The sequence below is a fragment of the Asterias rubens genome, chromosome 16, assembly GCF_902459465.1.
Source record: "Asterias rubens chromosome 16, eAstRub1.3, whole genome shotgun sequence".
NCBI classification, from domain to species: Eukaryota; Metazoa; Echinodermata; class Asteroidea; order Forcipulatida; family Asteriidae; genus Asterias; species Asterias rubens.
The window spans coordinates 12,277,274-12,299,643 of record NC_047077.1 but is presented as its reverse complement, the minus strand read 5'-3'; the positions used below and the strand labels follow the sequence as shown (position 1 = coordinate 12,299,643).

General features: G+C 37.8%; 3 protein-coding genes across 3 annotated transcripts in view; 1 reads left to right on the top strand and 2 right to left on the bottom strand.

Moving 5' to 3' along the window:
- LOC117300971 (neurogenic locus notch homolog protein 1-like) overlaps positions 1-7,464 on the top strand; it is a 53,028-nt gene extending 45,564 nt beyond the window's left edge. Inside the window, exon 16 of the mRNA XM_033784842.1 lies at positions 7,108-7,464. The gene's annotated coding sequence lies outside the window, so the exon portion shown is untranslated. The remainder of the gene's footprint in view (positions 1-7,107) is intronic.
- On the bottom strand, positions 5,315-10,594 carry LOC117300972. The gene is made up of 5 exons (XM_033784845.1): positions 10,051-10,594; positions 8,915-9,010; positions 7,827-7,950; positions 7,101-7,171; positions 5,315-5,798 (listed from the first exon to the last, which is right to left on the bottom strand). The coding sequence occupies exons 1-5, from the start codon at positions 10,592-10,594 to the stop codon at positions 5,617-5,619; spliced, it is 1,017 nt and encodes a 338-aa protein (XP_033640736.1). The 3' UTR covers positions 5,315-5,616.
- Positions 10,595-16,843: 6,249 nt separating this feature from the next.
- LOC117301120 lies at positions 16,844-22,033 on the bottom strand. Its single transcript, XM_033785008.1, has 6 exons — positions 21,878-22,033; positions 20,570-20,626; positions 19,500-19,628; positions 17,858-17,992; positions 17,523-17,562; positions 16,844-16,980 (listed from the first exon to the last, which is right to left on the bottom strand). Exons 1-6 carry the CDS (start codon positions 22,031-22,033, stop codon positions 16,844-16,846), a joined length of 654 nt encoding a protein of 217 aa, XP_033640899.1.
- Positions 22,034-22,370: the final 337 nt, after the last annotated feature.

Sequence of the window (22,370 nt, the reverse complement as noted above, 5' to 3'; positions counted from 1 at the left end):
GATTCAAGTACACCAAGATACCGATAACTCTCCTCCTCACCCAAAGCCCTCAACTGTGCACCATCTGGCAGAGCAATGCCATCGGAATGTACCCTCTTCCCCCTCTTCATGGTCATTGAAGCACATTTCTCCAGACCGAACTGCATCCCAATGTCATCACTGAAAATCCTGACGGTCTGCACCAAAGAGTCGATCTCGGCCTCATTCTTCGCAAACAACTTCAAATCGTCCATAAAAAGCAGATGGTTGATCTTACATCCGTCCTTCTTCATTACATAACCTGCACTCACCTTCCTTAGAATCATCGACAGGGGCATCATCGCAAGAACAAACAGCAGCGGAGACAGAGAGTCACCTTGGAAAATACCTCTTCTTATGCATACCTTGCCCAGATTATCATCGTTGGCTGTCAGATTTGTTCGCCACGTCTTCATGCTCTCACCTAAAAGACGTTTTACTGCATCAGCCACTCCAACCATATCCAGACATTCCATTATCCATGTGTGCGATACCATGTCATACGCCTTCTTGTAGTCAATCCACGCCATTGCCAAATTAGTCTTTCTGCTCCTGCAGTCCTTCAGTACAGCCTTATCGATGATAAGTTGATCCTTCGTACCTCTGGACCGCTTCTTACAGCCTTTCTGCTCCTCTGGAAACAACTGCTGGTCATCCATATGGCGATATAGGTCTTCTGCAATCATACTGGTCAAGAGTAATTATTATTATTATTATTATTATTATTATTATTATTATTATTATTATTATTATTATTATTATTATTATTATTATTATTATTATTATTATTATTATTATTATTATTATTATTATTATTATTATTATTATTATTATTATTATTATTATTATTATTATTATTATTATTATTATTATTATTATTAGACCGTATGCATTGACGTCACCATGCCGTCATCTTTGAGGCAAAAAGACGAGCGCACTGAATGGCCCAATGAGTAACCTTAGACCTTTCCATGGCAACGTCACAGCCCGGGTTTTGGCTAGCCGAGGTTCGAAAATTATGGAAATACACGGATACAAAACATAATCAGATATAAACCACAGTTGTTATCAATGACACACACACATTAGAAAAACAAGTGTTGAATTATTTGTAGGAAACAAAGTTACTCATCATTGGATGTATTTTAATTAATATCGAAAGTTTGCATTTTTTTTTTATTTGTGGTCCCAAATTATGTTCACACATTGGATAAGGTGCTTACATTATCCATCCACAGCCCACCCAACAAGCGCGGTTTACTTGTGAACTAAAATATAAAGGTCTGTTTCGACCTCTGGCCGAGTGCGCCCTGTTCAAATGACGTCATGTGTATAAGGTCTATATTGGGTGCGTTCGTTTAGCTCCCCTGGGTCTACCCCGGTGTGTGGAGGTTTTTTTTCCAGGACGGACTTGTGCAGATAATTACCCACGTTCGTCCTGGGGAAAAAACCCACCACACACCGGGGTAGACCCAGGGGAGCTAAACGAACGCACCCATTATTTATGACAAGTTGTGAATACTTACGAGAACAAAAAAATTGTTTGAACTTATCTTTGCATAGAATGTTCCTGTGTACAGCAATCATGTTTTCAGCCAATTTTAAATAATGCTATTTGCTGCTATACCCAGTTGATGTTTATGAACATGTACATGCGACCAAAGTTTTCAAAATAACTGTTCGAATACATGCAAGCTGCACATTCTATGGTGAGTTTCTTCGTAATGTTGATAGGCTATATGTCGTACTAATGCTAAGGTATACTATACAAACTCCCGGGTCAGAATTGATCCAACTTTCGGTCCCGGGGGGGGGGGGGGGGGCAGACTCATTTATGGGTCTGTTTGGCCAGGAATCCGTGTCAATGTGACCAGAAATTTGGTTAAAAGCGGGGATTTTGACTCGGACTCACATTGGCACGGATACCGGGTCAAACTGACCAAGAAATGGGTCTGGCTCCCTGGGACCCAAATCCGGGTAAATTCTGACCAGGGAGTTTTTTGTTTAGAGTGTACCGGCAGCAGGTTACGTTTGATGTTTGAAACACTGTGCACAAAATGTAAGCTCCTACAACAGTTTGTAACGGAGGCCAGTCAAGAGCAGGGCCCAAGCTGGGGATTGGAAACTGGGCAATAATTAAAGCTTAAAGTAGTCTGGTATTTTTTTATTCTGAGAACAAGGACATAAGGCCTATAAAACATTCAGGGAACGAGACCAATCTGGCGTCAGCATCTGTACCACCTAGACTATGTTAAAAAAGACAAAGGTGTCCGAACGGTAAATAAACAGTTCTTATTACTGAAATATTTGTTTTGGTAGCTATTATAATAGTTTTTTGGGCAATTCAAATATCTTTTACATTGTGAAGAAATCTTTGTATATATTATAACATTGTTAAAGTACAAACAAAAAATATTAAATCTGTAAATAGGTATGTACATCATATTAAATTGACTCTTATTGACACAATGCATTGATATGTATGTATGTATCTTTATTACGTATGAATAAAATGAGTAGTGTCCGATGGTTCAATAAAAAATAAGTAAAAGGTCTATGTTTTGGGGGAAAATTAAGAAAGTCTGACCCCAGGGGTTGATTACACAAGGGGTTAAGACTAGTCTTATCTCGAGTTAGAACGAGTTACTCGTCCTAACCTAGGAATACGCTAAACTTTTAATAACTTCTACATAATCATAGGACCAGTCCCATAGTATCTTTGTAAAATCGACCCCTGAACAACATCGTGCAATTTGTGAAATTATTAGGCGGGCAGAGAAAAACCTACTTAAAATCAAACAATGATGTTTGTACCATCACCACTCCCAAATAACACCTTTAACTTTCCTGTTCCTGTTTTTCGGCCTTTAGTCCTGTGGTTTTTTTACTTCTACGTACAAACAAAACCACCGTCTCCTTTTCTGAGTTATGATTACGTGTGTTAATTTACAAACATCTCCGAAGGAAATGAAGAACGGATATGCATCATTCACCGGGCTGGGTTGAGTTGCACCACGACTGCTCCCGGTGGTTAGAGCGCTTGGGCACGGTAGCATTCATCGGGTTTACACGGTGCTATACTTTAAAGGCACTGGACACCTTCGGTAATTTGTCAAAGACCAGTATTCTCACTTTAAATTATGCATACAATAACAAATCTGTGAACAGTTTGAACTTATAATGGTCGTCGAAGTTGCAATAGAGTTATGAAAGAAAACACATCCTTGTTGCACACATGTTTGCTTTCAGATGCCTAATATTTGAAGGCATCAGGCCTAAAGCCTTTTTAATATAAAGATGAGAGTTCATCTCTAACTATAGTTATTTCAGAGGAACCATTTTCACAATGTTTTACTATCAGTAGGTCTGCATTGTCCGTGTACCACTAAGTTGTTTGTGCTTCAAACACTTATTGAGTAATTACCAAGTGTCCAGTGGCTTTAAAGGGGTGTGACATTTTTGCTAACAAATATAAATTGCCACTTAATTAAAACAACACTGTCTTTTGCCATGCAACTTTTAGGACAGATTTCCTGTTGACTTTTAACTACATCGTCATCCGTTTTGTTGGTCAGTAATTAGAAGGGCAGATGACCGTCAATATTTGTATTTCAATTACGAAACTTAATGGTTGAACAGCCTGGAAAAACATATTATATACCTGTCATATTGGCATTGCTATAAATCAAGACAACTTGATGGACTTACAAAACTGATCATGACATATTGGTATACTGGCTGCCCATTCATTAACAGGCTTGCATAAACTAGTAAGTTACAATGTATTGCATGGAACCTCCATGCTTATTTACCTAACGAAACCCAACCAATAACCTTATGGACGAACCACACAAATATTGATGTTCAAAACCTATTTGTGTACAATTCAGCGTGAATCTATCCACTTCAGCAGCAGAAATATTGATCTTTTTAAAATTGCTTTATTTTGATTTCTGTGTCCCCTATCGACACACAGGTGATGGGTTCTGTCGTTAAGGTTAAAAGGTTCCACACTGGCGACTAACGTGTGACATCCATCAATTAGAAAGAATTGATTCGGGGAAGTTCAATTTAAAGGGAATGTTTTCGAATTATTATTAGGGTTAAAGGGACACTTAAATTGTTCTTCTAAAAACCGGTAAAGTCCATTCCAACCCCGTCTTTTAAAGGTTTTCCTTTGAAAGTAATTTTTTGTGACCGAAACATTGTCTGATGGGTGCATTTTTTAGGCTCCGTGAAACTCGTCATTGTCCATTTCGATGACTAAATATAAAATAGTTTGATGGCCCCTGAATTTTTGACTGACCCAGCTGAAGGTCAAAAACGCATCATAATATGGATGAGGATGACGCTTCGTGTTCTGAGGTCACTACGCAGGGTTAAAGGCACTGGATAGTAAAACACATTGTGAGAAACCACTCCCTCTGAAGTTACGTAGTTTTTGAGAAAGGGGTAGTTCCTCACTAACATAATAAAATACACGATTTTGTGCAACAAGCGTAGGGTGTTTCTTGCGATATTTCTTGCAACTTCGGTGACCAATTAGGTCAAAATTGTCATATAATTTTGTTATGCATAATGTTGGCCTACAGCTGCAGCAAGTGAGAATACTGGTCTTTGACAAATTACCAAAGTTGCCAGTCGCTGTGCCTTAAAGTAACTTTCTGGTTTCAAGGCGGCTGTGCAGCACAAAGAATGCCGCCGCCCCCCCTCCCAATTGGAAATGGTTAGTTATGGGTTCTCAGTCATGTTAACGAAAACAGCACGAATCGTTGGTGGTTATTGTTTCGTTTATTAGAATCATTTATAAGTCTTAAATAAGGTAAGTGACAGGGAAGTGATTAATTATGCTTAAAAATGAGACAAACATAGTTATGTAGATAATAAGGCCTATACTTGATCATAAAGATAAGCAAAGCAATAGGGTACTATACAGGATTGGTCTGACAAAATAGTTGCATGCAGTGTTCACGTGGTTGTGTGATCAACCATATTTACATGACTTAACAAACATGTGACAAATTGTGTTTATGTGTTTAGTCTGTTGGGTGACTCAGGAGAAAATACTGAAAAAACACACTCAACTTATTTTCAGCACTTGTTTTCTTAAGGTTCCCGGAAACAGTTTACATTTCAAAGAAATGTTTCTCTGGATTAGACTTCTGTAACATTTTAGACTAAACAATGATATTTGTTATCCTTACAAATCATGTATAATCTTTATATTCAGATTTGTTCAGTGTGGCATACTTTTTCATTGCAACAAACACAACACAATGTTGAAATTATTTCAGCTGTTTTGTTAACTTCGTATTTTATGAGAATACTGGTCTTTGACAATTACCAAAGGTGCCCGTGCCTTTAATCTTCGGACTTAGGACGAGCAAAGTTCCGTATCTGAAGACGTTAGGGCGCATTGAAGCCACCCTAAGTTATGACGAGTTACTCGTCCTACCTCGAGATAGGTTAATATTGACGTTTCGTGAAATCGGCTGCTGGGTCCAATAAGTTCTAGCTTATACACGAAGTGCAACTAACATATTGCGTGTGAATGGTTTAGTTTAAAGGCACTTGTGACAAGTGACGAGTACCTGGACTTCAGGGAAGCGATAACCTGTTGTCTGCCGAAGTCTGTCTATTCCTATTATTCGCTGCTGGGATCCGACGATACTTCTTTCTGTCCATGGAAGCTGTGACGTCATTGACAACGGTGGCGGCGCCCTGCATTTCCGGATCGGTGGACACGGCGACATCTGCAAGCGAATGAGGGCGTGCTCGCCCTGTAATATGATTCAGATTATCATACATTTTTTCTTGTAAAAAAAAAGGTGTTTATGTTTATGTTATGAATAATCCCGGTACATATTTTTTGCGAATGCGATACGAATTCTGACGTCACAAATTCGGAACACGTAGCTCACAATGGCTGAGCCCAAACAAAACATTCACTGCGAGAGCAGCTGTGGCGTCAAAAATCGCTACGCATTCGCTTTCGCCGGAAGGATGAACCGATACTTGACGGTATTTTTCAGTCGAGTGTCAAGAGTTGCCGAGTACTCAAATGTCCGAGAGTCACTCGAGGGGAAGCACTTCGACCATCGAGTAGGCCTTACGAGTACACAGGTGAACCGATCGTGAAGAGTACTGAGATTGGGACTCGTTCGTTTGATTGTAAACCCGTAAGGAAATCGCACGTTTTCTAAATACCTGACGGAGCTCAAACCCCAAAACCGTGTTTTCGTAAACGACCTACGTGTACATTTAAGGAGATTAATAAAGTGCCCTTTATTTCTAGAGAATGTTGAAAGAACTCCAAAGTAATTTATTGGAATATTGTTTCTGTCAAAGCTGCACCTTTTGTGGATGAATCTTCAATGTGTAACTGTGTCATTCTATAGTGCGTCACGTCTAGACAAAGTTTATTCTTGTCACTTCAATATGAGTCAGATACATTTACACTAGAAAACAAAAATAATATAGAAGGACAAAATCGTCAAACAGGCGCCGGTTTGCGTATAAAGGTTTGTTAACCTTTTAATTCTTAAAGATTCGGCTTGCAGAAAGGTTTCTGCAATTTTATTGAGTAGTGCTAGTTATGAAAAATAGTGTGTAGTTTATTTGAGTAGTGTTGGTTTTGAGAAGTCACACATATTGATATATTCAAATGGTATTACCCCAAACGTGATTAGTCCAACATGCAACGTTTTAAAGGCACTGTACACCTTACTTGGTGTGTCCCATCATAAGCATAAAATAACAAGCATGTGAAAATTTGGGCTCAATTGGTCATCGAAGTTGCAAGCAAATGATGAAAGAAAGAATACCCTTGTTTGACGAATTGTTGTGCTTTTAGATAGGGAATAAAAGACTTCTAGCCAGAAGTCTTTTATTATTTTAGTGAGAAATTGCCTCTTTCTCAAAAACTACGTTTTTTTAGAGGGAGTCGTTTCTCACAATGTTTTATACCGTCAACAGCTCTCCAATGCTCGTTACCAAGTCAGTTTTTAAGTTAATATTTGTTTTGAGTAATTACCAAACGTGTACATTTCCTTTAAATCCTAAAAGATTTGTTGTATACATACCTCGTAGATTATTGGGCCTTGTGCACAGCGGTCTGGAAAGAGCAAAATCGGCAGCTGAAGTATTAGTCCCCCTTGAAGAAAAAAAGGTAAATTCTAAAATTGAACCATGAAACTAAATAAATTTAGTTACTTGAAAGAATGTCATTGTTTTATATGATTTTATAGAGATAAGCAAAACACAACAACAACACCAAAATGATATAATTTACATTGTGTGAAGGAAAGAACTATAAAAAGCAGTGCGTTGTGTTGAGTTGTGGGCATAACTTGGTCCCTATTCTTGTTTTGCCTCTCTGGTTTTTGATCATGTGAATAATGAAAATCTTACTCGAAACGTCTCATGTGGTGCTGAGGTGATAATCATTTTAATAGTAGGGTGACTACCCCCCCCCCCCCACCAACCACCCCATTCATTTAACTATGGGGTTCGCACAACTCTGTTTAGCTGTTTAACGTTTTTGTTATACTTCTTCTGCCAGAAATCTTGCATTTTATAATCCACACCATTCAGTAATGTTTCATGTATTCTCTATTCGGTCAGTATTATGTAATGTAGAAAGTTTGCGGTCACATCATGTGTAAATGATTATCTTTTAAATGATTTGGGGTGGTTCTGGAAAGAAACATAAGTTTCAACTCCACGTTTCGATCAGTTTACTCTGATCGTCTTCTGAAAAAAAAAAAAAAAAAAAAAAAAAAAAAGTGTTTTTTTCATAAGGAACCTACCTATCGAACCACGTTGGCTTGACAGTCAGTTTAACTTGATCTGCTAGTTCTTTGATCATACTTGCAACCCGCTCGGCGTTGTATCCACGGACGGTTTTACCGTCTACTTCGATAATCTCATCTCCTATAAGAAACACATGTAAAAAAAAAAAAAAAACAATTGTTTGTTTTGGCCTAAGCTTGGTCCATACTTAGTGCGAATGCGTATTATATGCGATATGAATTGATAATTCGGAACATTCACATCAAATAAGCAGATGACTGACAGCTACGTTTTTGTTTTAAGAATTGGCAGAAATGATTCAAGAAGTATAAACAGCCTTTATAAACCCCGATAATTTAATTTGTTTGGCAAAAGCAGTACCACAACCCGTTTTGTTGTTGTATTTATATATGTTACTTCGCAAATAAAAAGTTTGAAAAGCTTTGGACGGGTGCTTTAATTCATAGAGACGTTTATACAGAACTCTAAATTCGTGTGCTTTCCTGAGCAGTTTGTAGACAGACAACTGTCAGCTAACTTTAATTCGTTGGTAACAAAGCCAACAAGCTGTTGTGCTTGGCCACATTTGTGCTTAGGCAGCTCTCTGAAAGGAGCCCAAGGTTGAATTTTTAGCTGTGTGATAAGCAAGTGTGATAACCACAGTTGACAAAACCTTGCGTACCAAACATTTTGTAACAGGCAGCCATTATTCGTAGAAGTTTTTATTGTCCTCTCTAAATGCAAAAGAGTGAAAAAGCACTCTTTGAAGAGCCATGAGGTACAACTCTTTTCCGAGTGGTCTTCCACTATTTTAGATAGTTTGCATCTTATTGATTTTTCACTCTATCTTGGAGTGAAACCACTCTGAAAGAGTGAAATAACCACCACTCTTCTTTTTTTTTGTAGAGCAATATGAGTGACAACTCGAAATGTAAAGAGTGGTGTACACTATTTTACATTTAGAGAGTTGCAAGTGGTGTCCCACTCATTTTTTGCTGAGGAAAGACAAAATTAAAGCAGTATTTTCTTTCTAACAGTTTGATGCTATAGTATAAAAATGTCCCAGATCTTTCCGAATCATGGTCTGGTACCCAGAGCGGCATACCTGGTCTAAGTGTTCCTTTCTTAGAAGCTGGTCCGTCAGAAAACACCCTGGCTATCACAATGGATTCTGCCTCGTTACGGATTGTGATTCCAATTCCTGAAACAAATAACAAAATCACACTACTGAATTGACTTAGGGGCCGTCTTTGATGTAGTCAGAGTGCACGGTTAAGTTGAAGTTAGATCCAGGGCCCACTTTCATAGAGCTGCTAAGCACAATAATTTGCTTAGCATTCAATTTCTTCCTTTATAAAAACAGGATTACCAACCGAATTTCCACGTGATTTTCAGGATAAGCAAACAACATCTGAATACCACGAGTACCAAGCAATATGCACCGAATGGAAATTCAGATGGTAATCTTGTTTCTATCAAGAAAGAAATTTCATGCTAAGCAAATTTGCCTGCTTAGCAGCTCTATGAAATTGGACCCAGGTCCTTAAGGAGATAGACACCTCCCATTCAGCTGCAGGCTTGATATAAATTGCCTCAGGAAATTCATTGATCCCATAGCCTTATGGGTACCCATTAAAGGGTTCAGATAATAACATAAGCAAATGTTGCCAAACTTGAACTTTAGCCTTTGGTTTAGTTGACCATCAATCCCCCAATCTCTAAGACATGGGAAAAGTAGATGCAATACTGAAGGTATAGGGTCTATAGAGGTGGCGCATGTAAACAAATAAAATTAAAATAATAATAATCGGAGTGAAACGTAGCTATCCCGTTTTTTTCCGGGGTTTATTCCTTCATTACCACAAGTATAGACACCGCACTTGTACCGAGCAGTTATTGAGTGTGACGTCATCGCAAATAAGTACATTATCTATTGAAAAATTACTTAATCATTTTACACTTGGCGCCCTGTAAAGGAACCCAATGGAAATAAATATAATTTTTTTTTTTTTTTTTGCTTGTTTGTTTGTTTGGGGGGGGGGGGGGTGGGGGGTATTTTTGGATTGTGCAGTATTTCTATCTCGTCTACTATTTTGTTTATCTTATTTCATTGTCTTCTCTCCTGTTATTTTGTTTGTATTTGTTTGCATTGTTCTTACTGTATTTTCAAAATAATTTAATCAATTAATCAATCATGCTTTAAGTAACTTTCAAACAAAAAATAATGTTCGTGCCACTCACCGTCACCATAATCTGGATCCTTAGTGAAAGACAGCCTTCTATGGTTGTGTTTACGGTATTTATTAGCAACCACCGATGTCCTAGTCTTCAGCTCTTTCATGAAGTCATGCCGACTCTTCCTCTCAGCCACAGCCAGTTGAATCTGCGTCAGCCAATCCCTCTGCCCAAAACTAGCCCTTAGGTCGAACACTCCCTGCTTAGTGCAAATAGTGAAGTGAATATGTTTCCGTCCCTTGTCGATATTTGACATGGATGAGATTTCATCCAGTGGTAGTCTGTACATGGTGTTCCTTTTCTCGGAGCGTTCCGTGGTGACCCTTCCACGGCTAGCGTCCCGCCGTGGATCGGCGCGGAAGATGGTCAGGGTATCGTTGGTGAGGACGCAGAATCGCGATCTCCACGTGTAGATCACACCATGTGACTCCTTGTCCAGAACCCCTTCCTTCAGTACGGTCATGCCAGCATCTGAAGTAGATCGAGTCAGTGTGTCCTGATCTCCGATGACGGGGAGGACACTTACACCACCAATGCGAGTCGAACACATTATTCCAAACCGGCCCTAAATCTCAAAGATTTGACTCAAAATACACGCCAATTATCTTTACACGAATAAGTTTCAACAGTTCAAAGGAATGGACTCGTGAAACAGCAATTACAAACAGCCACAGCTGAAGTCAATTACACCTATTAGAAATGTAATCCTTCTACCAGTATTCAGCAGTTAAAAATAATGTATGCTCAAAACAGCAACTACGATCATGCACAACTGAAGTGTACTCAAACCACTGAAACTATTAAAATCAAAGTAATAAATCCTCAACGAACCGTTCCAGATGGGTGCTAGTCGCAAACACTGTGCCCAGAACCAAGTTCCTAATGACAGGCAAACGTAGACTAACGCAATACGGTTCGGGTGTAACTAGTAAACCTTATCATATTCAAGCAGCCACAGTTCAGAATTTAACTCAGGAAAAATCTCACTGTGGTTCTTTCCTATGATAAGTAGCGACTTATAGTATTTGCTGAACGCCACAAAATCAAGCCGAGAGCAAAACAGTGTCCGATGCGGAAAACCAAAGAGTAAAATCCGTTGCTAAAGTGTTATAGTAAGCCTCATCCGCACGATTGAGAGAAAGTGGTTTTCCTTTTAGAGAAGAACTGAGAACCAACTAATGAACTCTTCAAGTAGCAGTCCTGTTTTCGTCTATCAAGCACACAGTAAAACCCACAACAGGATCTAACGATTACCGGAGAATTACTCCTGAAAGACGTCAACCCTGTACCGTTAGCAGGAGCATTTTGACGGCAGGGTGGGTGGGGAAGTCTTGCTAATCAGGAATGTCCCCAGCAGATCTTTCAGCTCGAGTCTATGACTAATCCACTAGACCAATCGGTAAGGGACGAATCATTACCCACTTCCTGTTAGTTTGTGTGACCCCCAACCCTTGACTGATCCTTGCCAATAAACACATGTTGTAGGATTAAGCCCCTTTCACACGAGAGCAATTTAGCAAGAGTCCCTTGCTCAATTGTAGCATGGTTGTAAAACTTTACAAAATCTACTCTGTGTGAAAGGACAACAATTTGTTCTACTGTCATGTCTCTTGCAGAATATTGTCAAACAGGGCTAATTTTACAACCATACCAACATTAAGCAAGGGACCCCAGTGAAATCGCTGTAGTGTGAATAGCACTTTAACTATAATACTCTATCGGTTTACCAGAGGGGTTCTATACTCTGGTGTTACCAATTCAAAAGATTGAATTTGCCGCCATCTTGGTGAATAGTGCACGTGTTAGAGGCTATTGGCTGGGTCGTCCACTTTTCCATCGTTTTACATCAACGATGGTGGCCATTGACGTCATGTGCAATCCTTACCCCCTCCCCTTTCTACACCTCCATCGGAGAGTGTTTTGAAGTTTGAATCGCATTGTTCAAAGGGTTAACACACTATGTAAGATTGGCACTACAAATAACACAATAGTATACACATATTATTGACTGGCAATGAGGTATAACTAGTGTGACCTATTTTCCTGAGGCCGGAGGCCGCTTGAAATTGGCCCCTCTTCTGGTAACTCACAGGTCCGGGGGGGGGGGTAGACGTACACTTATTACCGAGTTATGCCAGTCAATATGTGTGTTATAACACACAGCTCGGTCTTAAAAATATGGAATAATACGTAACTCAATCTGGAAATGAAAGAAAGTGTTGTAGTTGCTGTCCACGGTTCAAGTCAAGAGAGGCCGCTGTAACCGGGCACTTTTTTCAAAGACTAGTGCCCGCTCGAGAACTAGTTCCCGCGAAACACGCGCGCGCGATCACTAGACTAATTAGTTCATCCCACGTGACCGTGTTTCAGCCAACCATAACACAGAACAAGCATAACCTACGAAATAAACCATGGTTGAAAATCACTTTTTAAATGAATTTGAATGAAATGCTTAAAAAATAACAATACACAACAACAACAACTTATTTTGATCCCGCAAGTTAGAAATCCAGTGTTCGAAACCAATGAAAATATATGACGGGATTTTTCACTAGTTTTGTTGGTGGATCCAATAACAAACTAAGCTAAAACTTTAACAGGTTTGTTAATCCATGTATAGCTGGGACATAACACACAAGGTATGGATACCGACTGGTCTTTTATATAATGTGCTTTGTAAACAAGTCTCACCGCTCGAAGCGGAGATAAAGCGACTTAAAGGCAGTGGACACTAATGGTAGTTACTCAAAATAATTATTGGCATAACAACTTTCTTGATAACAAGTAATGGATAGCTGTTGATATTATTAAACATTGTGAAAAACGGCTCCCTCTAAAGTTACGTAGTTTTCTCGAGAAAGAAGTAATTTTCCATTAATTTGATTTCGAGACCCCCGAATTAGATTTCGAGGGATCGACATCAAGCATCTGCAAGCACACAACCTCGCCTGACAAGGGTGTTCTCTCGCAACTTCGATGAGCAATGGGAGACTTTGGAACACTAACTCCTTTAGTGAGACCCAACAATAGCAGAGTTAAATGATATGATAGTTTTGAGTTTATAGAGCTTCTTAAAGGCAGTGGACACTATTGGTAATTGTCAAAGACTAGCCTTCACAGTTGGTGTATCTCAACATATGCATAAAATAATAAACCTGTGAAAATTTGAGCTCAATCGGTCAACGAACTTGCGAGATAATAATGAAAAAAATACAAAAAACACCCATGTCACACGAATTTGTGTGCGTTTAGATGGTTGATTTCGAGACCTCAAGTTCAAAATTATCAAGAATCAGGCCTCGTTGGGATTAAACCACTATTTGAAAACCTCTTCACCACACTTTGATTCCCTTAGTTATTGATATCCTAGACTAGCCTAATCCATAAATTGATATAAGGAGGGCATGTCCCAAATAATGTTGTTTTGAGGGGCTGATTTGTCTTCCCTTCATTTATTCAACTGTTTCTCAAATTGGAAAGCAATGGGGAGTTACAGAAGTTGATGTCATAGACTAGCACTAATCGATATAACATAAGGGCTGCCAGGTCAAATATTGATGTCATTAAACCATTATAGACAGTATTTCAAAAATTTCAACTGTTTCACTGCAGGGGGGCTTTAACTCCGGGCTTCGAACCATTTTTTCCGTATTGTTATTGTTTAACTTCATGTATTTTCTTGTACCTTTATTATTGCACAAATGGAAACAAAACAACCAAACTACTACACACCAAAACAAACCAACAAACTAACACACAAATAACCCCAACAAACTTCCCAAACAACCAAACAAACAAACAAACAAACAAACAGACAAACAAAAAATAAAAAATAGAGAACCAATAATAACACAAACAACCAACAACAAACACTACAAAAAATAAACGAACAAACTCGCAAATTTACAGCTCCACCCCATATTGCCACTCCAACTTGATACAAGTACACCCCAGAGCCAAATGCAGCTATTCCGCAGCCACAAGATACAACCCCAAAGATAACTTGGAGAACACCCAGACACATCCCGCAACCATGGGGATATTTAGAGTTAATCGCCATCTTGCTTCGGACGAAAGTATCTTATCTCCACCCGACGCTTCGGTAACACAATTTTGACTATGGAAATAGAATTGGCTGTTACAATTATGCTTACCAACCAAAAGGACCACGAATGCAAAATAAACAGTTAAAAGCCTGACGTTTTGAGCCTGGGCAAGTCTTTCTCGAAGGCCAAAGAGAAAGACTCTGCTAGGGTTGAAACGCCAGGCTATAATTTTTTTTTTTTTTTTTAAATGCTTTAAAAGGGTACAATCGAGTATTTCAGTGTCAAAGCTTTGGAATGAACGGAGATCGATTCAGCCACAACTGGCTAATAATTTGCTTTTCCCGACTAGAGTTTGACATCATTTTTGTTCAGCTATTTAGTTGGGTCTCACTAAAGGAGTTTGTGTTTGATAATTTTTTTCCCCATTTTTGGTTGGCAGAGAAAACAAAAAATAACATAAAATGGTAAATGAAATATAAAAATATGTCCTGTGTAAGCCCCCCCCCCCAATAAAGTTTAAACAATAAAATAATAACTAAATAAATATCTGACTTAGGCTGACTAACTAAATAATTATCTGACTAATAAACTAAATAAATAAATCAAATTTTATCAACCTAAGAAATAAAACAAGTATAACACGATAAAACATCTTTATAGAATATCCCTCAAAAGTAAGCATGAGATCAAAAGTGCCGCCCGGGTTTTTGTTTAATAACGATTGTTGCCTTTTCATTAAACGAATGGATACCCTATGTAACGTAGTGTCAACACTGACAATGTCAATTACTTTCCCAAACACATAACAAGAACCGATAAATAATGATATCACATCAAACAATTAATGAAAGGTGGGGACACTGATAAGCTTTGATAGTTGCGGCTGTGACATGTGCGAAGGCTGCAACCACATGAATATAAAGTAAGACTAATTGGAATTATCAACCTGCATGTGTTGTCATCTAATTTGAATTATCAATTTGACAGTAAGCTTAAATAATATTGGGAGTTTTTAACGCAAAAACCTCTTACCTTGTTGGATGTGCAACGAAAAAAGAAAAAAAAAAAAAACACTTTCAAAACTTCACTTCATTGCAGATTTTCCTGATTTATGTGAAATTAAAGTTCACGTTACATTGGTGCCAAGCGAAAACAAACAAACAAACTGACATGGTGTCAGCAGAATTGATTAAATTTCGTTTACGTATAAACAGTAGCTACTAATTAATTTGTGTCTAAATGAATCATTGTGTGTTTGGGCACATAAGCATGAAGCTTATTTAAAACATAATGTGATCTCAACACCTGGCGAATGAAATAACATACATTTTCACGTTAAAGAAACATTACAGAATTGGCAAGGGAAAACAACTCCTCTAAGACCACAGATTTACCTAAAACTTCAAAAGTCTAATGATGATCTAAATGATAGTAGAACAAAATCCTTGACATATTTTTGCCTGAAATGTCATATTTGATGAGGAATAAGTAAAGATAATTTCCCGTTTTGAGTTTATCGCTTTGTTTTAATCGATGTCATGAAAAATGTCACTGACATTGTTTTTTTTTATAAACTACTTTCTCGTGACCCAGATGGCTGATCGATCTCAAACTTCTACAGGTTTGCCAGTGTACGTATACATGGTGGATTACATGAAGTGCTTACACTATTGGGAACCGATCAATATAAAAACTAGACATAGCAAAGGTAAAGAACTGTGTACATATTTGTTATTTTTTCGTTTGTCCATTGATGGTTTATTTAAACAAAAATTACAACAAAAAAATCACGGCATTTGCTTTATTGCAAGTAATTTAACCAAAAAAAAGAAAACAACTTGCATAATTTATTTATTATTATTTTTTTTTTTAAAAGCTCTGTTGTTTTCCTAACAATCTACTGCGTCTGCATCTACATTTTTATTTTTCATTTAAAGTTATACCCGGCTAATTTGCACAACAACACAACAGGACACTTTCGTAAACAAATTTAAGGTATTTTGTGTTTGTCAAAATAATAACAACAGAGGGAACATAACACAAAACAAATTTATGCCAAACATAATGACACTTTATTACTTTTGATTTAAAATACATACAAATTGTAACAAATAATGTAAAAGTTTTATCGGTGGGTCCGTGTCAGTTTGTTATTCGTCGTAAATGTTTTCATTGTTAGGCCACGTTTATACTCCCCGCGTGTAATTCTTGCGAATGTCCTTGCGTCATAATGTGAGACTTTGAAACGCTAGGTGGCAGCAGACTCGCCAGGTAAATCTTCATTGTTTACGTAGATCTGAGCAATCACACAGCCGAGAACAAGAGTTATACCAGGGCCCAACTTCAAAGAGCTGCTTGAGCACAACATGTAGCTAAGCACATTAAAGTAATGCTTACCAGAACAGGGTTACCAGTCAAAATACTATGTCGCATGCACCATTTGTGACGGATATCCTGCTCGTTTCTGCTCAGCAGAAAATTTGTCGGCCACATTTCCTGCTTAAGCAGCTCTATAAAGTTGGGTCATGAGGGCCGATGTCACAATGAACTAATATTCATAGTATTGAACTGCAAATCAATTGTAGTTGCTAAGTAAAGTATGATGTCACCAAAACAAATCACTACGGTGATACTGAAAACTGGTCTTGTGATGAATTGTTATGCTTTGTGAAGTCTGCTGCCACCTAGCGTGGGTAAAATTCGTCAGATTTTTGCGTCACCATCGGTGTAAAAAAAAAAAAAAAGTGAGTAACTCAGTAGTTGTTCATATCAGGTGTATTGGGCAGAGGCCTTTCGTTTGGCATAGATACGTTTTCGAAGACACCGTCATATGATGGATTGACGTAGACTGGTGGAGCACTCGCCAACCCATCTGGTTTCTGGCTGTAGCCTTAAAAAATGAAGAAGACACAAATGAAAACAATCAATTAATTATAATAATATTCAGCATTCATGTAGCACTTTAAACAGAAGGGCGTTTAAAGCCAGTGGACACTATTGGTAATTGTCAAAGACCAGTCTTCTCACTTGCTGTATCTCAACATATGCATAAAATAATATAACAAACCTGTGAAAATTTGAGGTCGATTGGTTGTCGGAGTTGCGAGAGTTGTGTGCTTTTAGATGCTTGATTTCGGGACCTCAAGTTCTAAACTTGAGGTCTCGAAATCAAATTCGTGGAAAATTACTTCTTTCTCGAAAACTACTTCAATTCATAAATGGCCAACCGTGATTGTCGACGAGGTAAAAGAAAAAACACGCAATTTTGAGTGATACTTGTGTGGATCATTATATTCTACTTTAAAAAATATCTTTCTAATCATATGCATTCTATAACAAATGGTTTCAAACGCTTTCAAAGACCAACTCGACCGATCCAAGGCAACGTGTTCCTTTAAGACCTGAGTGACCGGGCCTTAAGAGTTGACATACCTGGCATCGGTTGCTGGTATTGCGGCTGAACGGCTTGAACCTGTTAACAAAAACAAAATGAAAATTTCAATGATTTTCTAATCAATGGAATCATGAGTTTACGAATCATGAGGCAACGTAATGAGTTACGGGAAAAAAAGTAAACCATTGGTGTGTTAACGCTCGTAATTAACATCATCAGTTAATCAACATTTAGTCTATTGAAAAACTCATCTCACGTCATCATTTCACTGTAGCATTGTCGCCCCGGATCCCCTGCTAGTAGCGCGTACTTTATTGAAGCAACGTGGCGTTTAATAAGTTTTAACCACATACGACAGTTGTATGTATCTTACCACGACTGTTTGAAGTGGTGGCGGAGGTCCTCCACCGCAGCAGCAGCTGCAAGATGCACAGGCAGATGCCATTGCCATGATCCATTCGAAGAAACCCAACGAGAGGGCGATGGAACTCACGATCAAACTATCAATCTAAACAAATAAATAGAAAATGTTTTATTTTCAACCTTAGCAGTGGACACTATTGGTAATTACTCAAAATAATTATCGGCATAAAACCTCACTTGGTAACGAGTAATGGGGAGAGCTTGATAGTATAAGACATTGTGAGAAACGTCTCCCACTGCAGTGACTTAGTTTTCGAGAAAGAGGTAATTTTCAACGAATTTGATTTCGAGACCTCAAGTTTAGCAAGTTTAGAATTTGAGGTCCCGAAATCAAGCATCTGAAAGCACACAACTTCGTGTGACAAAGGTGTTTTTTCTTTCATAGTTATTTCGCAACTGACCAATCGAGTTCAAATTTTCACATTTATTTTTTTTTTTTTTGCATGTTGAGATACAGCAAGTGAGAAGACTGGTCTTTGACAATTACCAAAAGTGTCCACTGTCTTTAGTATAAAAGTTGTTGGAATACAGTGTAATACAATTGAAATTCAAAGATAGAACTCAGGATCAAGCTGTACATTTATTAAAATAAATGAAGAGGTTTTATTTGCAACCTATCAAATGGTTGGAGTACAATTTAAAGGCAGTGGACACTATTGGTAATTACTCAAAATAATTATCGTAATAAAACCCTTCTTGACTACGAGTACTGGGGAGAGGTTGATAGTATAAAACATTGTGAGAAACAGCTCCCTCTGAAGTGACGTAGTTTCCGAGAAAGAAGTAAATTTTCCATTAACTTGATTTCGAGAACTCAAGTTTAGAATTTGAGGTCTCAAAATCAAGCACCAGAAAGCACACAACTTCGTGTGACAAGGGTGTTTTTTCTTTCATTATTATCTCGCAACTTCGACGACCGATTGAGCTCAAATTTTCACAGGTTTGTTATTTTATGCATATGTTGAGATATACCAACTGTGAAGACTAGTCTTTGACAATTACCAATAGTGTCCAGGGTCTTTAATACAATTGAATACAAAGTAAACAAAACATAATCGGTGTTCATTGGTGAAACCAAAAAGTTAATAGAATGTTGGTTGGTATAACCAGTTTCAATCCAGCAAGATTTGTCTGTGCTTAAGTTTGTTTTTCTTACTTTAAAGGGAGAGTACACGTTCAGTAATTGTCAAAGACCAATCTTCTCACTTGGTGTATCCCATCATAACCAAAAAACAGCAAGCCTGGGAATTTGTTTGCACAATTGGTCATCGAAGTTGCGAGAAAATTATGAAAGAAAAAACACCCTTGTTGGACGGATTTGTCTGCTTTCAGATAAGAATAAAAGACTTCTAGCTAGAAGTCTTTTATTATATTAGTGAGAAATTACCTCTTTCTCAAACACTACGTGAATTCAGAGGGAGTTGTTTCCCACAATGTTTTATACTACCAACAGCTCTCAAATGCTCGTTACCAAGTTAATATTTGTTTTGAGTAATTACCAAACGTCTACCTTCCCTTTAAGTCTTTATGAAAATGGACCCTGCTCTTGGCATGATGAACATTTACTGAACCAAATGTTTTCATAAGCTCACCGCTACATCCGGGCAGAAGCCGTAGTAATAACATATATCGGCAACATACACAGTGGTATAGCAATAGAAACTCATCTGACCCATTGCCACAAACACGCTTATGATTGACATGACGTAATATCCAGTCACCTGGGTGGAGAAAAGAGTACAATACAATTATAATTGTATAATACGAACGAGTTTGATAACTTCAATTGATCAATATCACAGTGGTTTGTGATGATAAACACGAAAAAAGGAAAAAAAAAAAAAAAAAAAAAAAAAAAAAAAAAAAAAAGCTGAATATACCTTTATCATACTGCCTCCGTCTTGGCATAGTTCCTCGTATCGATAACAATAATGAATGCTAATAATCATCTTGCAATAAGGAGCCAGACTAAACAACGTTGTTAACTTTATACTAGAAGCATTTGGGGTATCAGCTAGCTCTCGAGAAAATACCACATATTATTTTTACAAAGTGTTGGACAAGGTTTAATCCCAACGAGGCCTGGTTCTTGATAATTTTTTCGTCTCGGTAAAATTATCAAGAACCAGGCCTCGGCGGGTTAAAGCAATAGTTGAAAACCGATTCAACACACTTTGATACCCATTCATAAATACCTTTTCGTTCAAAAAACATCAACACTTTTTGGTCAAAAAGTAAAATAAATGCAAACATTATAATTGTTCAATGATTTCTTACAACACAATTCAACACCCCTCGCGCTATGAAATGGTAAGGCCCTCTGGTAAACAACTCCTTAATATAAGGGAATGTTGTGCGCGTCGCGCGTATCGCGTGATGCGGCACAACTGTTTCAGCCGTTGCTCTCGGCCAATAGGAATGAAGAAACTATCTTATAAGCACAGGTGCAGGATCGCGTGTCACGCCCATGTTTCAACACTTTTTACTGGTCATAAACAAAGGTTTATACACACCCACGTGACGCGCTCTCCACCAATAGGAATAGCAAAACTGTCTGAGGTATTTATGAATCATGGTTTAATACCAATATAATAGCATTTAACATTGGTTGTAAGGGAAACCTTCATCAAATAAATGCTGCCCTCAAGCGTCGTTTCCTTACCGTGCAGTTATTTCTGGATCCAGAACATACTCCAAGTAAACCAGTCACAGTGTAAAACTGAAAAGAAGAACCCATTATAATTTATAATCATAATAGTAATGATAAAGTAAAACGTGAATTGAACTACAGAAGCTATCCTTATTTGTATTTAAAAACAACAGTTTCATATGATAATTATGTTAATTATAGTATTTCTGGTAATTGTCTTTTCTATTAGCTGATAAGAACACCAGACTCAAGCTCTGGTGTTTCTGATCAGCAGAGTGTGGGTTCAAGTCCCTGTTTGGACACTTGCGTCCTAAGCTTTGTATACTATTGTTGCTGCGACCTTCTTGTGGGACGTAAAACCATTGGTCCCGTGTGTAGTGTAATGCACGTAGCAAAGAATAAGTGCACGTATCGGAAAGAGAAGGGGGTTCGGTCCGGAGTTTGTGGTTACACGATTCTTTCATGGAATAATATGTTTTATCTTCAAAACGTTTAGCTCTATGCGTTCTATTATTGCCTAATCTTTAAATAACGTTGTCGGAAGAAAAGCGTCTTGAAAAATGAACTTGTGTCAAAGTTGATTTTTAAGTATTCCCTCGCTCCTAATCCATTGCCTGCTCTCGAGAACAAACACTTAACTACACTACGACCCAATATGTACTTACATTGCCCCCTCTTCTACACATCGGTTATTCAACAACTATCTCGTAGATTATTAACAAACTATTAATTAAAGCTCGTCTTTATAATAGTCAACACTTGGCTGCATTAACTGACAGTTGAAGGTTTTGAAGCGATGACTAGATTTTGTTTGGCACATTAACTAATGATAGTAAAAAATTATTTTGACAAATATATATTTTTACTTAGTCTTAACCCGGGGGAAGTCCAATGTTAATTATTTTTACAATGGAAGAAAATAAATTCGGATTTAACACTATTAGAGCATTAAAGATCACAGATTTATATACAAAATAAGGAGGTCTAATAATGATGACAGTTGAACAAATCTCTTTAAATATTTCTGTCTGAAATTTCATATTTGATGTAAAATAAATACCAACAATTTCCCGCTGGGTTTATCGGGGTTTTTTTCTCTTTTTTTTTGGTCATCGATGTCATGCAACATTTTGTTTGCATGACATCGATTAAATGTTCACTATTTTCTCTTGGCCAAGACGGATGATCGATCTCAAATTTTTTCAGGTATTTCAGTTTATGGTGGATTACATTAAGTGCTTACACTGCCAGCAACCGTTCTGTTAGCAGCACACAAAATATGTAATGATTCCTTTAAGTAAATTGATTGAGTATACTTACTGCTATTCCAGCCCATATTCCTACAGCATATTCAAACAAGTAATGACCCAAGACAATTGCAGCGATACCGCATCCACATGATCCGAGCCCGAATATAATGTGGAAGACACCGAGGCACACCCCACATGGTGCTGGGTAGTTGTAGTTGGTCGGCATCTCCAAGTACACTGTTAAATGAAATGAGAAAAAAAATTACATTATATAGGCTACGGGTATGGATACTTGACCCTTCAAAAAAAAAAAAAAAAATACATCCCCCCCAAAAAATAAAAAAACACACGAAAACAAACAAACACACACACACACACACACAAACAAAAACAGGCACCGGGCACTTTTGTTTATTACTCAAAATTGTGTTTAGCATCAACGCTTACTTGGAAATGATTAATTGAGACCTGTCGATAATAATATATAGCATTTTTTGTTTGAGAAATGGCTCCCTCTGAACTAACATAATTTTTGAGAAAAAAGGTAATATTTCTCTCTCAAA